The 25833-nt window shown below is 45.1% G+C and overlaps 1 protein-coding gene across 1 annotated transcript in view; it reads right to left on the reverse strand.

Annotated features, from left to right (window-relative positions):
• Positions 1-25833, reverse strand: part of LOC311124246 (cadherin-2-like) — a gene marked incomplete at its 3' end in the record, with an annotated part of 77302 nt that overhangs the window by 30517 nt on the left and 20952 nt on the right. Inside the window, exons 3-4 of the mRNA XM_084198422.1 lie at positions 3174-3415; positions 452-607 (exon numbers count right to left, since the gene is read on the reverse strand). Of these exons, the coding sequence (XP_084054548.1) occupies positions 452-607; positions 3174-3415 (398 nt within the window). The remainder of the gene's footprint in view (positions 1-451; positions 608-3173; positions 3416-25833) is intronic.

A 25833-nucleotide genomic window follows, 5' to 3' on the forward strand; every position in this document is an offset into this window, starting at 1 on the left:
GCAGCAGATGCACCATAAACCTTAATGAAACACGTATAAATCACTAGAACCCTTCCATTAACCCCCTGTCTCTCCACAGATTCTAATATAAATATCATACCAGCAGATGGTGTCAGGCGGAAATAGTGAGCGCTACACACATACACTGTACATACACACAAAACATTATATTTACATTTTAGTAGACGCTCTTATCCAGAGCGACTTACAGTTAGTGAGTGCATACATTTTCATACTGGCCCCCCGTGGGAAACGAACCCACAACCCTGGCGTTGCAAGCGCCATGCTCTACCAACTGAGCTACATTAACACACAAACACACACTCTATGAAACCCTCTGCGCTAGTGGCCAAATGACAGACTTTGCGTGACAGTGTGTTTGTCTTCCCTTGATTAGCACCCCTGGGAAATGTGTGTGAAATGTGTCCTCTGAACCGTGTGTGTGTCCTACCCTGACTAGCTCCTCTGGGAACTGTCCTCGTGAGTTCTCGGGGACGTTGATGGGGGGGATGACCCAGTCCCTCTTTACCCGCCTCAGAGATCCATCACCCCTGACGACCACGCTGCGCCATGGAAACATGATCACAGTTGCATCACTGGAGTTCACCTGCAGAGAAAAACATGTTACACACCAACATACAGACAAAGACAAAAATATAGACACACAGACAGATTTCTCTGACAAACCCACACACATCAATAAGTTATTCCAGAAAACACCAGGAAGAAAAGAAACATACAAAAACAAAATATCTCTCTCTCTCACACACACGCACGCTCTGTTTATGTCATAGAATTAGCCATAGAATTAGGAATTAAAATACTTAGTTAATTACCCATGTAATTTAATAGGATCTCTCTTAGACATCACATCCTCTTTCTATATCCCTCCATCTCCACCCCTCCAACTATACCCCTCCATCTCTATCCCTCCATCTCCACCCCTCCATCTCTACCCCTCCATCTCTACCCCTCCATCTATACCCCTAAACTATACCCCTCCAACTATACCCCTCCATCTCCACCCCTCCATCTATACCCCTCCATCTCAACACCTCCATCTATATCCCTCCATCTCTACCCCTCCATCTCTACCCCTAAACTATACCCCTCCAACTATACCCCTCCATCTCTACCCCTCCATCTCTACCCCTCCATCTCTACCCCTAAACTATACCCCTCCAAATATACCCCTCCATCTCTACCCCTCCACCTCTACCCCTCCATCTATACCCCTCCATCTCTACCCCTCCATCTATACCCCTCCATCTCCACCCCTCCATCTATACCCCTCCACCTCTACCCCTCCATCTCTACCCCTAAACTATACCCCTCCAACTATACCCCTCCAACTATACCCCTCCATCTCTACCCCTCCATCTATATCCCTCCATCTATACCCCTCCATCTCTACCCCTCCAACTATACCCCTCCATCTCTACCCCTCCATCTCTACCCCTAAACTATACCCCTCCAACTATACCCCTCCATCTCTACCCCTCCATCTATATCCCTCCATCTATACCCCTCCATCTCTACCCCTCCATCTCTACCCCTAAACTATACCCCTCCAACTATACCCCTCCATCTCCACCCCTCCATCTATACCCCTCCACCTCTACCCCTCCACCTCTACCCCTCCATCTCTACCCCTCCACCTCTACCCCTCCACCTCTACCCCTCCACCTCTACCCCTCCATCTATATCCCTCCATCTCTACCCCTCCACCTCTACCCCTCCATCTATATCCCTCCATCTATATCCCTCCATCTATATCCCTCCATCTATACCCCTCCATCTATATCCCTCCATCTCTATCCCTCCATCTATACCCCTCCAACTATATCCCTCCATCTATATCCCTCCATCTATATCCCTCCATCTATATCCCTCCATCTATACCCCTCCATCTATATCCCTCCATCTATATCCCTCCATCTATACCCCTCCATCTATATCCCTCCATCTCTATCCCTCCATCTATACCCCTCCAACTATATCCCTCCATCTATATCCCTCCATCTATATCCCTCCATCTATATCCCTCCATCTATATCCCTCCATCTCTATCCCTCCATCTATATCCCTCCATCTCTATCCCTCTATCTCTATCCCTCCAGCTCTATCCCTCCAGCTCATCCCTTCTCTATTTTTCTCTTTCTCTATACATCTATCCTTATCCTTCTCTCTCTCCTGCTTCCTTCCCCCAAATCTCACTCCATCTTTTCTCTCCCTCTCACCAAACCCTCCCTCCCTCCCTTCTCTCAGAGTATTCTGCTCCATCAGTCTGTTAAGAGAGCTAGCTGACTAATAGCTGCCTAACACTCCACTGGTTACATTTCATAGCTTTTATTCACAGGTTTCATATTGGTGTTGTTTTTAACAGCTTTTTCCTTTCTCACACTGTTTTCACTGCTCCCACAGAAGGCTGAGAGACTGTAATGGACACAGTAAGTATATTGCACTGCACTATTTCTGGGAACATTTTTACTGGGAGATGTGAACAGGTCGCTGTAGTGGCTCTTTAATGTCTCCCCTTATAGAGACGACCTACTTATTTCTCTAATTTACACACAGGAGGCAGCAGCATCAGATGCTATGTGTGCGTCCCAAATGGCAATGTATTCCCTATATAGTGCACTACTTTTGACCAGGGCACTCATAGGGTGTAGTGCACTATATAGGGAATAGGGTGCCATTTAGGATGGCTGTACTGTAGCGAGAGCTGTCTTGTTTCTGTGGTTATCAGCACTTCACTAGCCATCAAAGGCTAACAGAGTGGGCTGTGAATTTTTATTTAGTAAATGTAACATTAGTGAATCCTTATAAATAAGTAAGAGTGGTCGGGAAACTTGGTTAATTGACTGATGGATAATGTAGCCTTATGATGAACTGCTCCTCTGACTTCCATCTCCACATTATAATTATTCATGTGTCTTTTCTCCATACCTAAACTCTTAGAAAAAAGGGTTCCAAAAGGATTCTTTGACTGTCCCTACCGGAGAACCCTTTTTGGTTCCAAGTAGAACCCTTTTGGGTTCCATGTAGAATCCTCTATGTGGAAAGGGTTCTACATGGAAACCAGAATGGTATACCTGGAACCAAAAGGGTCACCTTGAATAGATAAAAGCTTCTGCTAAATGACCAATTGTGATATTCTATTCTTTCCATACCTGTTTGTTGTGTTCTGTCGTGTCTCCCTGTCCGTCTGTCCGGAGCTGGAGGTGAACGCGTGTGTTCCACTCCTCCTTGGTTTCCTGATCCCTCGCTCGCACCACTAAGAAGGCTCTCTTCCTGTCCGCCAGACGGAGGGCGTGCCGGGCGTACACCATGCCATCTTCACCCAGCCTGAAGTCCACAGCGTCGCCCACCTCCAACAGAACCCTGTTGCCCAGGCCACAATCTGCAAACCTCACTGAAGGGAGAGAGAGAGAGAGGGGAGAGAGGGGTCAGCATGATATGAAAACATCTTAGAACAGGTCAATATACAGTACCAGTCAAAAGTTTGGACACACCTACTCATTCAAGGGTTTTTCTTTATTTTTAAAAACTATTTTCTACATTGTAGAATAGTAGTGAAGACATCAAAACTATGAAATAACACATATGGAATCATGAAGTAACCAAAAAAGGGTTAAACAAATCTAAATATATTTTATATTTGAGATTCTTCAAATAGCCAACCTTTGCCTTGATGACAGCTTTGCACACCCTTGCCATTCTCTCAACCAACTTTTTTGGTTACTACATGATTCCATATGTGTTATTTCATAATTTTGATGTCTTCAATATTATTCTACAATGAAGAAATAGTAAAAATAAAGAAAAACCCTGGAATGAGTAGGTGTGTCCAAACTTTTGACTGGTACTGTATACATATTTCATTCACTCAACCTCACTTTGGTCACTCCAAAGTCAAAGGGCTACACTACACTCTACCCAGGTCCTCTTCATATTTTACTGTAATCTCTATGTGACAATCCTTCACCTTATAACCTTATAAATAAAGGATTATAACATCAGTCGTCTGTCTATTAAACAGAGTGAATCACTTCTCATGTAGTGTTTAGTAGTGTTTGGGTCACTCAGTTATGACACAATTTTTTCTGTTATTTGAACAGACCGTCCACTCAGGCAGAAAGAGTCTGTCAGCAGGAAAATGTCAGCTCAAATAGCCAAACATTACTACATTACTCCCAACTCAGTGGGCAGGCATTGTAACTACTCTAGCTGCACAGAGAGAGGGAGAGGTAAGGAGAGAAAGAGAGGCAGAAAGAGAGAGACACAGAGAGAGAGACAGAGAGAGACAGAGAGAGAGACAGAAAAAGAAAGACAGAGAGAGACCATCACCTACAGAGAGATTAACCTAGAGAAGAGTCCCCTAACAGGCTGGTCCTGGGGCTCTGTTCACAAACACAAACAGACCCCACCGAGCCCCAGGACAGCAAAAGCAACACAATTAGACCCAACCAAATCATGAGAAAATAGAATTACTTGACACATTGGAAAGAATGAAACAAAAAAAAGCGCAAACTGGAATGCTTCTTGGCCCTAAACAGAGTACACAGTGGCAGAATACCTGAACACTGTGACTGACCCAAAATTGAGGAAAGCTTTGACAATGTACAGACTCAGTGACAGGCTATGTGCACACTGCCCACAAAATGAGGTGGAAACTGAGCTGCACTTCCTAACCTCCTGCCAAATGTATGACCATATTAGAGACACATACAGTGCATTCAGAAATTATTCAGACCCCTTCACCTCTTCCACATTGTTACGTTACAGCCTTATTATAAAATGGATTTTTTTTAAAAATCCCTCATCAATCTATACCCTACAATGACAAAGCGAAGGCAGGTTTTTAGAAACTTTTGCAAAAATAACAAAAATAAAAACAGAAATACCATATTTACATAAGTATTCAGACCCTTTTCTATGACACTCAAAATTGAGCTCAGGTGCATCCTGTTTCCATTGATCATCCTTAAGATGTTTCTACAATAATAGCGGACGATATTGACACTCCTATTGGCCATATTTTCTATTTAAGCCTACTAGAATGGGTGTGCCCCCAGGCTTGGAGGAAAGCAAAAGTCATTCCGCCACCTAAGAATAGTAAAGCCCCCTTTACTGGCTCAAACAGCCGACCAATTAGCCTGTTACCAACACTTAGAAAACGATTGGAAAAAATTGTGTTTGACCAGATACAATGCTATTTTACTGTAAACAAATTAACACACTTTCAGCATGCTTATAGAAAAGGACATTCAACAAGCACAGCACTTACACAAATAACTGATGATTGGCTGAGAGAAACTGATGATTAAAATATTGTGGGGGCTGTTTTGTTAGACTTTAGTGTGGCTTTTGACATTATCGATCATAGTCTGCTGCTGGAAAAGTAGTGCACTATATAGTGTTATGGCTTTACACCCCCTGCTATAATGTGGATAAAGAGTTACTTGTCTAACAACACAGAGGGTGTTCTTTAATGGAAGCCTCAAACAAAATCCAGGTAGAATCAGTAATTCCCCAGGGAATCTTTACTAACGACATCAGCTTTACTAACACTATACACGTCAGCTACAACAGCAACTGAAATAACTGCAACACTTAAAGAGTTGCAGTTAGTTTTGGAATGGGTGGCAAGGAATAAGTTAGTCCTGAATATTTCCAAAACTAAAAGCATTGTATTTGGGTCAAATCATTCACTAAACCCTAAACCTCAACTACATCTCGTAATGAATAATGTGGAAATTGAGCAAGTTGAGGTGACTAAACTGCTTGGAGTAATCCTGGATTGTAGACTGTCATGGTCAAAGCATATTGATACAACAGTTGCTAAGATGGGGAGAAGTATGTCCATAATTAAGCGCTGCTCTACCTTCTTAACAACACTATCAACAAGGCAGGTCCTACAGGCCCTAGTTTTGTCGCACCTTGACTACTGTTCAGCAATGTGGTCAGGTGCCACAAAGAGGGACTTGGGAAAATTGCATTTGGCTCAGAACAGGGCAGCACGGCTGGCCCTTAAAAGCTCACGGAGAGCTAACATTGATGACATGCATGTCAGTCTCTCCTGGCTCAGAGTGGAAGAGAGATTGACTTCATCACTGCTTGTTTTTGTGAGAGGTGTCGACGAGCTGAATGTACCGAGCGGTCTGTTTGGAATACTGGCACACAGCTCGGACACCCATGCATACCCCACAAGACATGCCACCAGAGGTCTCTTCACAGCCCCAAGTCCAGAACGGACTATGGGAGGCGCACAGTACTACATAGAGCCATGACTACATGGAACTCTATTCCACATCAGGTAACTGACGCAAGCAGTAGAATCAGATTTTAAAAAACAGGTAAAAATACACCTTGTGGAACAGCGGGGACTGTGAAGAGACACACACACAGGTACATATAGACACTCACTCTACCCACACGTACACATGTATGTTGTACTGTAAATATGTGATAGTGAAGTAGTGGCCTGAGGGAACACACTACATGTATTGGGTAAAGTGTTATGAAATATAATGTCATGTAATATTTTAAATTGTATATATTTTTTTATTATTTTATTGTATTTATTTCACCCTTATTTAACCAGGTAAGCCAGTTGAGAACAAGTTCTCATTTACAACTGAGACCTGGCCAAGATAAAGCAAAGCAGTGCGATAAAAACAACAACACAGAGTTACATATGGGGTAAAACAAAACATAAAGTCAAAAAATACAACAGAAAATATATATACAGTGTGTGCAAATGTAGCAAGTTATGGAGGTAAGGCAATAAATAGGCCATAGTGCAAAATAATAACAATTAGTATTAACACTGGAATGATAGATGTGCATGAGATGATGTGCAAATAGAGATACTGGGGTGCAAATGAGAAAAATAAATAACAATATGGGGATGAGGTAGTTGGGTGGGCTAATTTAAGATGGGCTGTGTATAACTGCCTTAATATTGCAGGACCCCAGGAAGAGTAGCTGCTGCCTTGGCAGCAGCTAATGGGCATCCTTAACAAATACAAATACAAATACAACTTGATTGGAGTCCACCTGTGGTAAATTCAATTGATTGGACATGATTTGGAAAGGCACACACCTGTCTATATAAGGTCCCACAGTTGAGAGTGCATGTCAGAGCAAAAACCAAGCCATGAGGTCGAAGGAATTGTCCATAGAGCTCCGAGACAGGATTGTGTCGATGCACAGATCTGGGGAAAGGTACCAAACAATTTCTGCAGCATTGAAGGTCCCCAAGAACACAGTGCCTCATAATTCTTAAATGGAAGAAGTTTGGAACCACCAAGACTCTTCCTAGAGCTGGCCGCCCGGCCAAACTGAGCAATCGGGGGAGAATGGCCTTGGTCAGGGAGTTGACCAAGAACCCGATGGTCACTCTGACAGAGCTCCAGAGTTCCTCTGTGGAGATGGGAGAACCTTCCAGAAGGACAACCATCACTCCACCAATCAGGCCTTTATGGTAGAGTGGCCAGACGGAAGCCACTCCTGAGTCAAAGGCACATGACAGCCCACTTGGAGTTTGCCAAAAGGCACCTAAAGGACTCTCAGACCATGAGAAACAAGATTCTCTAGTCTGATGAAACCAAGATTGAAATCTTTGGCCTGAATGCCAAGCGTCACGTCTGGAGGAAACCAGGCACCGCTCTTCACCTGGCCAATACCATCCTTACGGTGAAGCATGGTGGTGGCAGCATCATGCTGTGGGGATGTTTTCAGCGGCAGGGACTGAGAGACTAGTCAGGATCGAGGGAAAGATGAACGGAGCAAAGTACAAAGAGATCCTTGATGAAAACCTGCTCCAGAGCGCTCAGGACCTCAGACTGGGGTGAAGGTTCACCTTCCAACAGGACAACGACCCTAAGCACACAGCCAAGACAACGCAGGAGTGGCTTTGGGACAAGTCTCTGAATGTCCTTGAGTGGCCCTGCTAGAGCCCGGACTTGAACCTGATCGAACATCTCTGGAGAGACCTGAAAATAGCTGTGCAGCGACGCTCCCCATCCAATCTGACAGAGCTTGAGAGGATCTGCAGAGAAGAACAAGAGAAACTCCACAAATACAGGTGTGCCAAGCTTGTAGCGTCATACCCAAGAAGACTTGAGGCTGCCAAAGGTTCTTCAACAAAGTACTGAGTAAAGGGTCTCAATACTTATGTAAATGTGATATTTCATATATATATATATATATATATATATATATATATATATAAACTCCACAAAAAAAAAAAAACGTCCTCTCACTGTCAACTGCGTTTATTTTCAGCAAACTTAACATGTGTAAATATTTGTATGAACATAACAAGAATCAACAACTGAGACATAAACTGAACAAATTCCACAGACATGTGACTAACAGAAATTGAATAATGTGTCACTGAACAAAGGGGGGGTCAAAATCAAAAGTAACAGTCAGTATCTGGTGTGGCCACCAGCTGCATTAAGTACTGCAGTGCATCTCCTCCACATGGACTGCACCAGATTTGCCAGTTCTTGCTGTGAGATGTTACCCCACCCTTCCACCTAGCCCTCACCCTCCCAGACGTGCTCAATGGGATTGAGATCCGGGCTCTTCGCTGGCAATGGCAGAACACTGACATTGCTGTCTTGCAGGAAATCACGCACACAAGTTCAGTCCGATGATGCTGTGACACACCGCCCCAGACCATGACGGACCCTCCACCTCCAAATCTATCCCGCTCCAGAGTACAGGCCTCGGTGTAACGCTCATTCCTTCTTTTTGCCAGTCCTGTCTGGTCCAGCGACGGTGGGTTTGTGCCCATAGGCGACGTTGTTGCCGGTGATGTCTTGTGAGGACCTGCCTTACAACAGGCCTACAAGCCCTCAGTCCAGCCTCTCTCAGCCTATTGCGGACAGTCTGAACACTGATGGAGGGATTATGCGTTCCTGGTGTAACTCGGGCAGTTGTTGTTGCCATCTTGAGTGGCGCAGTGGTCTAAGGCACTGCATCGCAGTGCTAACTGTGCCACTAGAGATCCTGGTTCGAATCCAGGCTCTGTCGCAGCCGGCCGCGACCGGGAGACTCATGGGCGGCGCACAATTGGCCCAGCGTCGTCCAGGGTAGGGGAGGGAATGGCCGGCAGGGATGTAGCTCAGTTGATAGAGCATGGTGTTTGCAATGCCAGGGTTGTGGGTTTGATTCCCACGGGGGGAAAAAAATATATATATGTATTCACTAACTGTAAGTCGCTCTGGATAAGAGCGTCTGCTAAATGACTAAAATTTAAAAAAAAAGTAAAAATCTTGTATCTCCTGTGCAGGTGTTGTTACACATGCTCCGCCACTGTGAGGACGATCAGCTGTCCGTCCTGTCTCCCTGTAGCGCTGTCTTAGGCGTCTCACAGTCCGGACATTGCAATTTATTGCCCTGGCCACATCTGCAGTCCTCATGCCTCCTTGCAGCATGCCTAATGTACGTTCACGCAGATGAGCAGGGACCCTGGGCATCTTTCTTTTGGTGTTTTTCAGAGTCAGTAGAAAGGCCTCTTTAGTGTCCTAAGTTTTCATAACTGTGACCTTAATTGCCTACTGTCTGTAAGCTGTTAGTGTCTTAACGACCGTTCCACAGGTGCATGTTCGTGAATTGTTTATGGTTCATTGAACAAGCATGGGAAACAGCGTTTAAACCCTTTACAATGAAGATCTGTGAAGGTATTTGGATTTTTACAAATTATCTTTGAAAGACAGGGTCCTGTTTCTTTTTTTGCTGAGTTTATTTATTTGTTTTATAAATTTGCAAGATTTTATAAAAACCTGTTTGCTTTGTCATTATGGGGTATTGTGTGTAGATTGATTTAAAAAAAAATCAATTTTAGAATAAGACTAACATCAAGGGGTCTTGAAAAAGAACATGGGGGATTGGAAGTGATGCAGACAATTACATTGATAGAAGATACAATCTATGTGCAATATTAAGCTGATCCATTCCCCCCCCCCAAAAAAACTAAAAAACTAAACAAATAAATAAAAATGAATATATAACACATATTTAAAAGAAAAGAAAAAATATACAAAAAAAAAACAGAAAAAAAAAACATCAAGGGGTCTGAATACTTTCCAAATGCACCGTATTTGCATCAGATTACACAGATCAACAAACAATTCAAAAACAAATCTGATTTTGATAAACCCCCATATCTATTGGGTGAAATTAAACTGCTACAACTCGTGTCTTTAAGTCCATGTTTGTCCCGCTGTCTGACCTTAAAATGACACATCCTACATCGGAGTTCACTCAGACAAAACATGTCCGGTGAAAGGGTGACTGAGTTTGTGAACACACACACACGCACACACACACACACACAAACTTTAAAGTGTATCTCTCAGCGGAGGGAGACGTGTCTCTGCCAGGGCTTTGTAAATGCTCATGAATCATACATACACAGAGAGAGATGTGCTGAAAGCTACATGGTGCAAAAGTAAAGCACTCCCTGCCATCTTATCCTCTTCTCCAATATTCATAATCTACTGTGGAGGAACTAGGGCAGTGTGTGTGTGTTTGTGTAGTGTACAGTACAGATACCATTTATAAACAACATGGTTATAACAGCAGTCAATACTCCACACAGCTAGTGACAAAATCAATGTGCGACAGTGATCACATCAATACAGAACCAGAGGGCAAGGCCTAATGATAAATATTACACAACCCATGGCCCAGTCGATATAGACTCCAGGAAATACACATGGTCTCTCATCTAGCAAGGGACAGCAAACATAGAGGGGAGCTAAATGGAGGTGTAGAATAGAGGGAAGGACTGCTGTTTCAATTAAAAAAGGCTCAGTAGAACTCCAATACACATTATTTTCTTTTTTGCCCTTCCTCCTTTGTGTCTGTTTGTCTTCCCCAGTCTGGTCTTCCCCTCCTCCCCCTCACTCTCCCCTCTCTATCCCTCTGCTCCCCCTTGTCTCTCTCACTCCCCCTACCCCTGACTCGTTTCCTCCACCAGGGTGAGATCAGTGGGTGTCTGCCTCTTTGTTTCTCCTTCATTTACTGCCGTTCCTGGCTGGGAGTGAAATCACACACACAAACACGCACGCACGCACGCACGCACGCACGCACACACCCACCCACCCACCCACCCACCCACAAACACAAACAACAAAAGACACCCAGACACAGAGAGGGAATCAGTTATCCAGCCTAGTGGATTACATTATCATTAGATCAGAAGCAGAGGACCTGAGGAAGAGATAGCACAGAAGTTAAACGCTAAGCTAGTGAAACAGCACACTGACAAATGCTTAGGTATAGAAACAGCAGTGTGCTAAGCACTACAGCTACAGAAACAGCAGACTAGTAAGGAGTTTGACATACAAGAAGCAGCGCACTAAGCACTCCAGCTGAGAATTAGACAGGTTAGCATTTTTTGTCATGAATATTGCTCCGGAGGCAGATCTGCAGAGTGGTCACTAGCTGGCAAAGCCACAAAGTCATAAAATCGGATTTTACACCTAACCCTAACCTTAACCCTAACCACACTGCTAATCCTAATGGCTAACCCTAACCTTAAATTAAGACCAAAAAGCACATTGGTTTTCATGAATGTTTACAATATAGACAATTTTGTAATATCTTATGTTTCACCGAGTCGTGGCTGAACGACAACACGGATAATATACAGGGGTGGGGGTGTGTGTCTATTTGTCAATAACAGCTGGTGCGTGATGTCTAATATTAATGTAGTCTCTAGGTATTGCTCGCCTGAGGTAGAGTACCTCATGGTAAGCTGTAGACCACACTATCTACCAAGAGAGTTTATCTATATTTTTCGTAGTCGCAAACTACTACAAAGGGAAACCCAGCCGCGAGCTGCCCAGTGACGCAAGCCTACCAGACGGGCTAAATGCCTTTTATGCTCGCTTCGAGGCAAGCAAAACTGAAGCATGCATGAGAGCACCAGCTGTTCCGGACGACTGTGTTATCACACTCTCCGTAGCCGATGTGAGCAAGACCTTTAAACAGGTCAACATTCACAAGGCCGCGGGGCCAGACGGATTACCAGGACGTGTACTCAGAGCATGTGCGGACCAACTGGCAAGTGTCTTCACTGACATTATCAACCTCTCCCTGACCGAGTCTGTAATACATACATGTTTCAAGCAGACCACCATAGTCCCAGTGCCCAAGAAAGCGAGGGTAACCTTCGGCACTACCACCCCATAGCACTCACGTTGGTAGCCATGAAGTGCTTTGAAAGGCTGGTCATGGCTCACATCAACACCATCATCCCGGAAACCCTAGACCCACTCCAATTCGCATAACGCTCCAACAGATCCACAGATGACGCAATCTCAATCGCACTCCACACAGCCCTTTCCCACCTGGACAAAATGAACACCTATGTGAGAATTCTATTCATTGACTCCAGCTCAGCGTTCAACACCATTGTGCCCACAAAGCTCATCACTAAGCTAAGGACCCTGGGACTAAACACCTCCCTCTGCTACTGAATCCCGGACTTCCTGACGGGCTGCCCCCATGTGGTAAGGGTAGGCAACAACACATCTGCCACGCTGATCCTCAACACGGGGGCCCCTCAGGGGTGCGTGCTTAGTCCCCTCCTGTACTCCCTGTTCACCCACGACTGCGTGGCCAAGCACGACTCCAACACCATCATTAAGTTTGCTGACTACACAACGGTGATAGACCTGATCACCGACAACGATGAGACAGCTTATTGGGAGGAGGTCAGAGACCTGGCAGTGTGGTGCCAGGACAACAACCTCTCCCTCAAAGTGAGCAAGACAAAGGAGATGATCGTGGACTACAGAAAAAGGAGGGCCGAACATGCCCCCATTCACATCGACTGGGCTGTTGTCGAGAGGGTTGAGAGTTTCAAGTTCCTTGGTGTCCACATCACCAACAAACTATCATGGTCCAAACTCACCAAGAAAGATGTGAAGAGGGCACGACAACGCCTTTTCCCCATCCGGAGACTGAAAAGATTTGGCATGGGTCCCCAGATTCTCAAAAAGTTATACAGCTGCACCATCGAGAGCATCCTGACAGGTTGCATCACCACCTGGTATGGCAACATCTCGGCATCCGACCGTAAGGCGCTACAGAGGGTAGTGCGTACAGCCCAGTACATCACTGGGGCCAAGCTTCCTGCCATACAGGACCTATATACTAGGCAGTGTCAGAGGAAGGCCCAAAAAATTGTCAAATACTCATAGATTGTTCTCTCTGCTACCGCACGGCAAGCGGTACCGGAGCGCCAAGTCTAGGTCCAAAAGGCTCCTTAACAGCTTCTACCCCTAAGCCATAAGACTGCTGAACAATTAATTAAATGGCGACCCGGACTATATGCATTGACACCTCCCCCTTTGTTTTTACACTGCTGCTACTCGCTGTTTATTATCTATGTATACTCACTTTACCCCCACCTACATGTACAAATTACCTCGACTAAACTGTACCCCCGCACATTGACTCGGTACTGGTATCCCCTGTATATAGCCTCATTATTGTTATTTTATCGTGTTATAAACCCCCCCAATTGTTTTTACTTTAGTTTATTTAGTAAATATTTTCTTAAAACTGCAATGTTGGTTAACGGCTTGTAAGTAAGCATTTATACCTGTTGTATTCGCCACATGTGTCAAATAAAATGTGATTTGATTTGATTTTGCTTTGCAGCTATCTCATTGCTCAGTTCTGCCTCCAGGGCAAGATTCATGTCAATAAACGTCAACCTGCAAGAATTAAGCTACATGGTAATAGCTTATCAGCGCTAAATAGACTAGGGATGTGGAGAGGGAATGCAGTGCAAAGTGCTACTGCTAGGCTACAGCTAACTGTGTGCTTAGCATGTAGAGACACACATATTTCCCACATTACACACATACTAAGATGGCGCCGACGAAGATGGCAGCCTCGCAACTAGCTCTTAGGAAACCTTGCAGTATTTTTATTTATTTTTTTGTATTATTTTTTACATTATTAGCTCAGAAAATGTTTTGTATCATTACATTCAGCTGGGAAAAACTATTGGATATCAGAGCAGCAGTAAATCACCAGAACTACCAGCATTACGACCAGGAATACGACTTTCCCGAAGCAGATCCTTTGTTCGCTCTCCCCAGGGCAATTGAACTGATTCCAGAGGCCGACCCAAAACATCGCCGGCGAATGAGAGGCACTCAGAGCGGCCTGCTGGTTTGACTTAGGAGGCGCGCACACCACCCACCGCTTCCGAGTATATTACTCGCTAATGTTCAGTATTTGGATAACAAAGTTGATGAGTTCAGGGCAAGGGCTTCTTTCCAGAGAGACATCAGGGCCTGTAACATACTTTGTTTCACGGAAACATGGCTCTTGCAGAATATTCTGTCGAAATCGGTCCAGCCAGATGTGTTCTCAGTTCATCGCGCAGACAGAAATAAATATCTCTGCGGGAAGCAGAAGGGCGGAGGTGTGTGTTTCATGATTAACGACTCATGGTGTAATTGTAGTAACATACAGGAACTCAAGTCCTTTTGTTCACCTGACCTAGAATACCTCACAATCAAATGCCGACTATATTATCTCCCAAGAGAATTTTCCTCGTTTATAGCCACGGCCGGTTATATCCCCCCTCAAGCCGATACCACGACGGCCCTCAAAGAACTTCACTGGACTTTATGCAAATCGAAACCAGATATCCTGTGGCTGCATTTATTGCAGCTGGGGATTTTAACATAGCAAATTTGAGGACTAGGCTGCTGAAGTTCTATCAACATATCGACTGTTGTACTCGCGCTGCTAAAACACTCAACCATTGCTATTCTAACTTCCGGAATGCTTACAAGGCCCTCCCCCGCCCTCCTTTCAGAAAATCTGACCACGACTCAATTTTGCTCCTATAGTCAGAAACTCAAAACAGGAAGTACCCGTGCTAAGGACTATTCAACGCTGGTCTGACTAATCGGAATCCACGCTTCAAGATTATTTTGATCACCCGGACTGGGATATGTTCCGGGTAGCTTGCAAAAATAATTTACACTAATACACTGACACGGTGACTGAGTTTATCAGGAAGTGTATAGGAGATCTTGTGCCCACTGTGACTATTAAAACCTACCCTAACCAGAAACCGTGGATAGATGGCAACATTCGCACAAAACTGAAAGCGCGAACTACTACATTTAACCATGGCAAGGTGACTGGGAATATGGCAGAATACAAACAGTGTAGCTATTCACTCCGCAAGGCAATCAAACAGGCAAAACGTCAGTATAGAGACAAAGTGTAGTCGCAATTCAATGGCTCAAACACGAGACGTATGTGGCAGGGTCTACAGACAATCACAGACTACAAAAGGAAAACCAGCCACGTCGCCGACACCGACGTCTTGCTTCCGGACAAGCTAAACACCTTCTTCGCCCGCTTTGAGGATAATACAGTGCCACCGATGCGGCCCACTACCAAGGACTGTGGGCTCTCCTTCTCCGTGGCTGACATGAGTAAGATGTTTAAGAATGTTAACCCTCGCAAGGCTGCCGGCCCAGACGGCATCACTAGCCGTGTCCTCAGAGAATTCACAAACCAGCTGGCTGGTGTGTTTACAGACATATTCAATCTCTCCCTATCCCAGTCTGCTGTCCCCACATGCTTGAAGATGGCCACCATTGTTCCTGTACCCAAGAAAGCAAAGGTAACTGAGCTAAATGACTATAGCCCTGTAGCACTCACCTCTGTCATCATGAAGTGCTTTGAGAGACTAGTCAAGGATCATATCACCTCTACCTTACCTGTCACCCTAGACCCACTTCAATTTGCTTACCGACCCAATATATCCACAGACGATGCAATTGCCATCACACTGCACACTGCCCTATCCCATCTGGACAAGAGGAATACCTATGTAAGAATGCTGTTCATTGACTATAGCTCAGCATTCAACACCATAGTACCCGCCAAGCTCATCATTAAGCTTGAGGCCCTGAGTCTGAACCCCGCCCTGTGCAACTGGGTCCTGGACTTCCTGACGGGCCGCCCCCAGGTGGTGAAGGTAGGAAACAACACCTCCACTTCGCTGATACTTAACACTGGGGCTCCACAAGGGTGAGTGCTCAGCCCACTCCTGTACTCCCGGTTCACCCATGACTGCGTGGCCAAGCACGCCTCCAACTCAATCATCAAGTTTACAGACGACAAAACAGTAGTAGGCTTGATTACCAACAATGACGAGACAGCCTACAGGGAGGATGTGAGGGCTCTGGGAGTGCGGTGCCAGGAAAATAACCTCTCACTCAACGTCAACAAAACAAAGGAGATGATCGTGGACTTCAGGAAACAGCAGAGGGTGAACCCCCCTATCCACATCGACGGGACCGCAGTGGAGAAGGTGGAAAGCTTCAAGTTCCTTTGCGTACACATCACTGGCAAACTGAAATGGTCTACCCACACAGACAGTGTGGTGAAGAAGGCGCAACAGAGCCTTTTTAGTCTTGGCACCTAAAACCCTCACAAACTTTTACAGATGCACAATTGAGAGCATCCTGTCGGGCTGTATCACCGCCTGGTACGGCAACTGCACCACTAGCAACCGCAGGGCTCTCCAGAGGGTGGTGCGGTCTGTAGACCTAGACTAGAAATCACTGGCCACTTTAAGAAATGGAACACTATTCACTTTAATAATGTTTACATATCTTGCATTACTCATCTCATATGTATATACTGTATTCTATACTATTCTACTGTATCTTAGTCCATGCCGCTCTGTCATTGCTCATCCATGTATATATTCTTAATTCCATTCCTTACTTAGATTTGTGTGTATTGGGTATATGTTGTGAAATTGTTAGATATTACTTGTTAGATATTACTGCACTGTCGGACCTAGAAGCACAAGCTTTTAACTAAACCCACAATAACATCTGCTATGTGGCAAATAAAATGTGATTTGATTTGAAAGGCAGTACAGGACCATAGACATCTAGAGCAGATAAAGCTGTGTTTCAATCTCTTCTGATTTGTTCTGTTTGTTGCAAAAAACAGTGTCATGGAACACATAGCTCAGGTATCTGTGGTAACTACAGGTCAGGGACAGGGTAACCAGGTCTTAACGCAGGTCTGTTCAATGGATGAGTCATTATAGCAGCACAGCTAGCAGTCATAGTGTTAAACGGCCTTAAGAGCTGCCTTTGATGTGTAGCTCTGTACAGTACAGCAGTTCTGCTCAGAACAGATCACACAGAGACATTCACATTCACACACATGCAGTCACACACACACACACACGCACGCACACACCACACACGCACGCAGACACACACAGACAAAAATGTATTCACAATCGCAGACAAGCAACCACACACACACACACACTCGTAGGCTACAATTCACAATCAAAGACAAGTTTACATAGACACAACAAACATATTTTTCAATCACACATACACACACACACTCGTACACACAAATGGCGATAAAACATACAGACACATGCCTTTTGGGCCCATAACAGCATGTGATGCCTCTCCAGTTTGCACCAAGCAAAAAGCCAGGAGTGGTTTTATTTAACACACATTAACAGATATTTCACGTGTCAGAGAGTGAGCATCTGCCAAGCATGTACCAGGCACTGTACTGTGCTGCACCACACACGCATTTACACGCATGCACGCACACACACACACACACGTCACACGCAAAGCTATTTATGCTACTTAGCATGTGTGTGGGAGAGAGAAGGGAGAGAGAGAGAAGAGTGAGAGAAAGAGCGAGAGAAAGAGAGAGAAAGAGAGAGAGAGAGAGAGAGAGAGAGAGAGAGAGAGAGAGAGAGAGAGAGAGAGAGAGAGAGAGGACACAAAGAAACACTTGCACACATCAGCCCTCTCTCCTGCAGGCGGAGTCAGGAGGTTGGAGATAGAGGGATGAAGAGAGGTGAAGACAAAGAGAACTCACTCAGCCCCTCCTCCCTCCTGGGCCTGAGTGGGTGGAGCATCAGTGTGTGTGTGGTGTGTGTTCCAGGCAGGCTTGACCAAACAAAAATGTTTATATTGGGAAAAAAACATCCAAGCACATACACACACACACACACACACACACCCACGCACACGCACACAGGGACAGAGCCCTGCTTTGCGGGCAGCAGCAGGTGGGGTCTTAGTGAGGATTAGACTTGAGCTCAGGGCTGATTGTTTTTCTTTGTTTTATCCAGTCAACAGACCAGAGCCGCACGTCTTCTCCATTAGTTTGGCAGGAACTGACTGTGGATCACCTCATACGTCCCTGTCTTACTGTCTTATCTCTGGCTTCACTAATGAGGCACAGCAGAGCCAGAATGGCTGCTGCAGAATGTGTGAATGTGCGTAGAGATGGAAACTGTGTAACTGCCATTTCACACGGTTCTCCGTAGAGGCATATGGCACAATGGTTTCGTATAATAGATGGATGGCTGGACCACACAGTCAAAAAAGCTGCATTCATTGCGGATGTGGATTCTGCCAAGTGAGTTTCTTTGGTTGCATGTTGATCAGGTTTAATCTGATACATTTAGTGCTGGGCAGGAACAAAAGCTTGTACATAACCCGTACTGGACAAAATGGTGTGTGTGTGTGTCAGAGGTTAATAATGACACTGTGAGTGTCGACGAAAGGAAATGAGGTCAGAAATAGGGAAGTGATGAGACTGGAAATAGATTTGTGTGTGTGTAGGTTCGTGTGTGTATGTGTGTGTTGAATGTGCATGATTGAGCTTGTGTGTGTGTGTGAGACAGAATGAATGACATTCTCTAAAGCATAATGAAGTTTGTAGGCAACTGTTTCCACAGTGAATCTACAGATGCACTATCTTAATTTGACCCTGCTTCTCAAAGCAGGAAAATTATCCTGCAGCAAAAGGGAATGTGAATTATTATTTGGATTATAATTAATGGATATTTTTATAGGGGTTGATACATTTTCTGTTAGGGAAAATCAATTCTGACATTTTTAATAGGACATTCCAAACGTTAGAAGCCTTATAAACCTTGAATAAACTAAAATTAGCATTTTCTGCGATAACAGAGTGATCAAATTAAGATAGGATATCTGTAGGCAACACTGTAGTATAATCCATCTGTTCAAAAACAGCCCATGCACTGTTCTCATCACACACACACACACACACATTTAATTTTACATCTTAATAATCTGTCCCCAAACAGAGATTAAAAGACCACAACAAACGAGATCCACAAACATGATGAATTACTCTGTTAAATCTTAGAGAACAATTTCCTGTTTCCTATCAAACACTTTACATTCTGACCTCAGATAGTGCTGTGTGTGTGTGACTGTGTGTTTCAGCCAGGTATTGATAATTGTAATCACTTATAGATCGTGCATATAAATGACTGATGGGTTTGTATAACAGCTGTGTAATGTGTGTGTGTGCATGCGGGTGTGTGTGTGCATGCACACATGTTTGTGTACATGCATGTGTGTGTGTGTGTGTGTGTGTGTGTGTGTGTGTGTGTGTGTGTGTGTGTGTGTGTGTGTGTATGTGCGCGCGCGCGTGTGTGACAGCTGGGGGTCAGTGGATGACAGACGAGGGAGGATGAGCTCAGTGTCTATAAGAACAAAGAGGACAGTCAAATTCCCCTCCCTCCCTCCCTCCCTCCCTCCCTCCCTCTATCCATCCCTCCCTCTCCTCTCCTGTCACAATGACTTACCCTGCCCCAGTCACTATTCCCTGCCTCATAAACTCCACATTAACAAAACATGTCCAATTCAACTCCCACATACTACACTCTACATGCTCCAACAACTTCCACTCAGAAAAACAGCTACAGTAGCAAAGCCATCACCAACTTAGTTCATTTGCTTGTTGTTAAAAGGGACCTCAGTCAATCATCACTGTCCCCTGCCACTGCCTGTGCCAAAAATACACAAAATGCATCCCAAATGGCAACCTATTCACTATTTGAAATGCGATGATTTACCCTGGCCCAGGGGGTGGAGCTGGGCATTTGGGGGGAGGGGCCGTGGCTCCATCATTCACTACCAGCTCCTCTGACACCACAGCACCATGAAAACCATGTCAAATCAATCGGCCACGCACTGAAAAGCCAATATGGTGCCGATAAACATGCTGTTAAGGAGTAGTGACTCATCACATAACACACATGCACGTGCACAAACACTGTAAACACACACACACAAGTGCATGCACACACACACGCACACGCACACACACACACAGCGCCTCGACCTCAGCCACTGTTGAGGCGCTGTGTGTGTCCTCTGTAGCTCAGCTGGTAGAGCACGGCACTTGTAATGCCAAGGTAGTGGGTTCGATCCCCGGGACCACCCATACACAAAAAAAAATATGTATGCACGCATGACTGTAAGTCGCTTTGGATAAAAGCGTCTGCTAAATGGCATATTATATTATTATTATGTTGAATTTTTTATTATTATTATTTTTAAACTGCATCATTGGGAAGGGCTCGTAGGCAAGCATTCCATGGTAAAGTCTACAGCCACCGCATGTGACAAATACCCTGCATTATCCACCCAGCAGCATTACCATGTGAAAAAGCTGTCCTGATAAATACATCCACCCACAGCTATACACAGCAGATACATCACAGTCAACAGAATAGAATAGCAGAGGAGAGGATCCACTCAACAGCCAGCCTCCTTCCTCCAGTACCTCTATGCACTAGTAATGGTAGGGCCATTATCACTGTTCCAAGGCCTAGCCATTTAAACATATATACTGTATTATCACTGCCTAGCCATTTACGTATACTGTAACATAACATCCATCCAACATCCATTAGTGCGTGTGTGTGTGTGTGTGTGTGTGTGTGTGTGTGTGTGTGCAGGTGCGTGTGTCTCATCACAGGCTAACATATCATCAATGTGGGACATTGTCTGTATCCCAAATGGCACCCTATGCCATATGGGACTCATCCATACATTAACTCAGTATGGAATATGGAAGAGCAGCCAGACAATAAAGAATCACTATGAATTATACGATTTTTTTATGCGCATGATGTCAGAATGCACTCACTGGGCCTCCCGAGTGGCGCAGCGGTCTAAGGCGCTGCATCGCAGTGCTTGAGGCGTCACTACAGACCCGGGTTTGATCCCAGGCTGTGTCACAACCGGCCGTGACCGGGAGTCCCATAGGGCGGTGCACAACTGGCCCAGCATTGTCCGGGTTAGGGGAGGGTTTGGCCGGGGGGGGCTTTACTTGGCTCATCGCACTCTAATGACTCCTTGTGGCGGGCCGGGCACCTGCTGACTTCGGTCGTCAGTTGAACGGTGTTTCCTCCGACACATTGGTGCAGCCGGCTTCCGGGTTAAGCCGGCGGGTGTTAAGAAGCACAGTTTGGCGAGTCATGTTTCAGAGGACGCATGACTCGACCTTCACCTCTACCGAGCTCTTTGGGGAGTTGCAGCGACGAGACAAGATCGCAACTGGATATCACGAAAAAGGGGGTAAAATACACACATTAATTCACATTTCACTGTTGATGACAATTTACATTTGAGGCTTTACTGAGTCGGACAAACTTCTCTCTTCGATGATAGCCCAAGCACTTCCCCAGTGTTTCCCCAGATCAAGTATGCAGACATTTGCACATTCTCCAGTCAGAACAGAACTTCAGAACTTGCATGAACTTTTCCCCCCCCGGCACATTTTCCGGCTAGCGCCTGCATTGCCTTCATTGTTGTTTTCCTTACATGTTTGTTGACATTATACAATGCATTCTGGTTGTCACGTAAATGTCTGTCAGACCAAAGATGTTATAACAAAATGAGGTGAAGGGATGGTTAACTCTTCTTTCGAGTAAACTTCCGGATGTGAATGATGGAAGTGAATGATGTTAGATGACACACCCCCTTCAACATGCATACTGCAAACAGACCCAACTCATCTTGTCTCCTCTTCTTATCTTTGGTTGATGCGAAAAAACAAACATGGCGGCGCGCACAAACTACCCATTGTCAGATTACTTTTGATTTTTAGAAAGTGTTTTACTCAATTATTTCGATCACTGGTGAGCTCACCCATGATGTGATGAATTATAAATAGTAATTGCTATTAGCTAATTCATATTATGGTTTCTGTCAGCCGAGAGTTAGCTAAATATGACCGCTTGTGTTAGGTCACTCTTTCCTCAGTTAACGTTATGACTAATGCAGCCTACATTTTCCGGTTTGGATGAGAATTGTGTTACGCTGTCGCTACTTCTGTGAATGCCCTGAACATTGCATCCAAAAACAAACTGTTCACATTGAGGAAAAAACGTTGTAATGACTGTGTTTGTGCAAAATGTTTCTGTAAAAATACAGTGTGGCCAGCTCAAGCGCTGACTGTTGCATCAATTGAAACTGGACATTCTAAATAAGCGTTCTAATCACACCGGTTTGAGTGTACGCTGCTGGGACCACTGTAGAATGATCACACCCATGTGTTCATACATGTCAAAGGGTTAACTGAACACAACAAGGATGTTTTTCTACATGGATCACTATTGTACTTAACTAAGATGAACTATGTTTTGACACGCAAGGGTATAGAGGGAGGCGGAGCATGCATACACAACCAGATACATCCAACATATCACATAAACAACATAATTATTTTTGCATAATGCTGCAAAACAGGAACTTGAGACATGATGACCTGACAGACAGGCTAGACTACACACAAAAGATATCTGTCATACCGTCATTGTAAATAAGAATTTGTTAAAGGTGTAATGAATCTGGGACTTTTTCTGTAGATGTATGGAGAGGAGAAGACACTGACGATCCTACATCCAATAACCAGTAGTTTAACTGTAAGCTGTGTTAAACATGTGACTTCTCCCAATTATCACCTTCTTCCATCTGACAACACCCCACCCTACCGATCACCACACTCCTATGCTTCACAAACACGCGCATTAACACACCGACGCCCATACACATACAAACACGTGTACACACACACACACACACACGCACACAATCTGCTCTGCTCCTCTCTGTTCTGTGTGCCACAGGGTGGGAGTCTGAAAGCAGAGAGAGGAGAGCCGGCCGGCCGGCTGGCTGGCTGACGTGTTTTTAGTGATGAACTCATCTCTGTTAATTAAGCTATTCACAGGTCCTCTATACAGCAGCACAGAGCTTCTGTGTCCCCAATGGCACCCATTTCCCTATATTATGCACTACTTTTGACCAGAGCCTATAGGGCTCTGTTCAAAAGCAATGCACAATATAGGGAATAGGGTGCAATTGGGGACGCTGCGCTAAGCCTTTATCCTATTAACAGTCCAGGCCAAGGCCAAGGCATTCAGCCACATGCTAACTAAAGCATGATAACTGGGTTTCATGCAGAGTTACCACACAAAGGCCATCTCAATGCATCTGAAGACAGCACACTGACAATGATAAGTGATGCTGTGTGTGTGTGTTTGTGTGTATGTATGCGTGTGTGTGCTTGGGTGTGAGTGAGCATGTGTGTGTGTGTTTGTAGTGGACATTCTCCAGCAGCAGCATATGGTAGCCTGTCTCTCTGTGTCTAATGATATAAAACGGTTGTGATTTATAACAATGTACTATATTTTACTACGTACATCTAAGGTTATTTTATGAGTTAAGGTGGCCTGGTTTATGGGTGGTGTGAGGTTGTTTTATGCTTCATGGTTAGGCCTATGTTTCATACGGTGTTGGAGGTTGTTTTATGCTTCATGGTTAGGCCTATGTTTCATACAGTGTTTGAGGTAGTTTTATGCTTCATAGTTAGGCCTGTTTCATACGGTGTTTGAGGTTGTTGTATGCTTCATGGTTAGGCCTATGTTTCATACGGTGTTTGAGATTGTTTTATGCTTCATGGTTAGGCCTATGTTTCATACGGTGTTTGAGATTGTTTTATGCTTCATAGTTAGGCCTATGTTTCATACGGTGTTTGAGGTTGTTTTATGGCCTGGTAAAGGTATGTCATGTCCCTGGCTAGTGGCTGATTCTAAACAGAGCAGTTCGGATAGTGGGACAGGGGTTAGGGGCTTTGGGAGGGGGCAGTGGTAAGGGTTAGGGGTTTGAGTGGCGTGGGGGAGGGGTTGTTTGGCGGTTCTAAACACCAGTCCAGCTGTCGAGCTTGGGGAGCAGACCAAACAGATCAAACATACACAGACAGGAGACATACAGACAGAGGTAATCCTTATAGGACAGCTGTCATGGTACAGACCTCACCCGGATACTGGCGGGGACACACACGCAAAAACACACGAAGAGACACACACAAACACACACATTCCTGACCCTGAAAACGACAAATGGTTATGCCAGACGGGTGGTGAAACGTACATACAGACACACACAGAGAAAGTTTATTTGTCAGGCTGATACCACATGGGTTGGATTATCAATGACATGGATGCAGGTTGTCTAAAAGATGCCCCTTAAAAATCATCTCAGGAGAAAGCAGTCACCGCCCTGAACCCCAAGAGCAAAACTAATGTGGTAGTTAGAACAACTGTTCCTGCCGCGCACGCACGCACGCACGCACGCACGCACGCACGCACGCACGCACGCACGCACGCACGCACGCACGCACGCACGCACGCACGCACGCACGCACGCACGCACGCACGCACGCACGCACGCACGCACGCACGCACGCACGCACGCACGCACGCACGCACGCACGCACGCACGCACGCACGCACGCACGCACGCACGCACGCACGCACGCACGCACGCACGCACGCACGCACACACACACACACACACACACACACACACACACACACACACACACACACACACACACACACACACACACACACACAAGCCCCCAGAAGCCATAAACAGCAGGATGAGAGTAGGCCAGAGAGGGGTAATGTCATTACAGATCCCAGTGCTGTACTTTCTATGCAACCCTACCCTGAACCCAACACAGAGTCTGTCAGTGACTGTGTGTGTCTGAGGGGCTAGAGAGCCTAGAGAGGCTGTCACCACAGATTAAAACAGAAACTCTCAATATAATCTCTCCCCATCTCCTACCCCTGCCGTCTCACACTCCCTCCCTCTCTCCCTTCTCTCTATTCCCTCTCTCAGACAACCTTCCCTCAGTCTGATTTGCGTGTGCCTGCATTAATTAGCAGGAGAGTCTAGTGAGTGTGTCTGTGTGTGTGTGTGTGTGTGTGTGTTAGACCAGCGGGAGCAGTGATATGGTTGTGATATGGTTGTGTGTGTGTATGTGTTTATGTGTGTATGTGTGTGTGATGATGATGTGGAAGGAGGTCTAATAGATCTTGACAGGCCTAAACGCCACTGACATGCCCAACTGATTACATTTCCTCTCCATTAACTTTAGAGACACAGCCTGCCTCCCGAATGGCACTCAATTCCTTATTTATTTATCTATATACAGTTGAAGTCGCAAGTTTACATACACTTAGGTTGGAGTCATTAAAACTTCTTTTTCAACCACTCCACACATTTCTTGTTAACAAACTATAATTTAGGCAAGTCGGTTAGGACATCTACTTTGTGCATGACACAAGTAATTTTTCCAACAATTGTTTACAGACAGATTATTTCACTTATAATTCACTGTATCACAATTCCAGTGTGCCTTTAAACAGTTTGGAAAATTCCAGAAAATGATGTCATGGCTTTAGAAGCTTCTGATAGGCTAATTGACATCATTTGAGTCAATTGGAGGTGTACCTGTGGATGTAGCTCAAGGCCTACCTTCAAACTCAGTGCCTCTTTGCTTGACATCATGGGAAAATCAAAAGAAATCAGCCAAGACCTCAGAAAATGAATAGTAGACCTCCACAAGTCTGGTTCATCCTTGGGAGCA

The sequence above is a fragment of the Coregonus lavaretus genome (assembly GCF_964263955.1).
Source record: "Coregonus lavaretus genome assembly, contig: HAP1_SCAFFOLD_1179, whole genome shotgun sequence".
NCBI lineage: Eukaryota > Metazoa > Chordata > Actinopteri > Salmoniformes > Salmonidae > Coregonus > Coregonus lavaretus.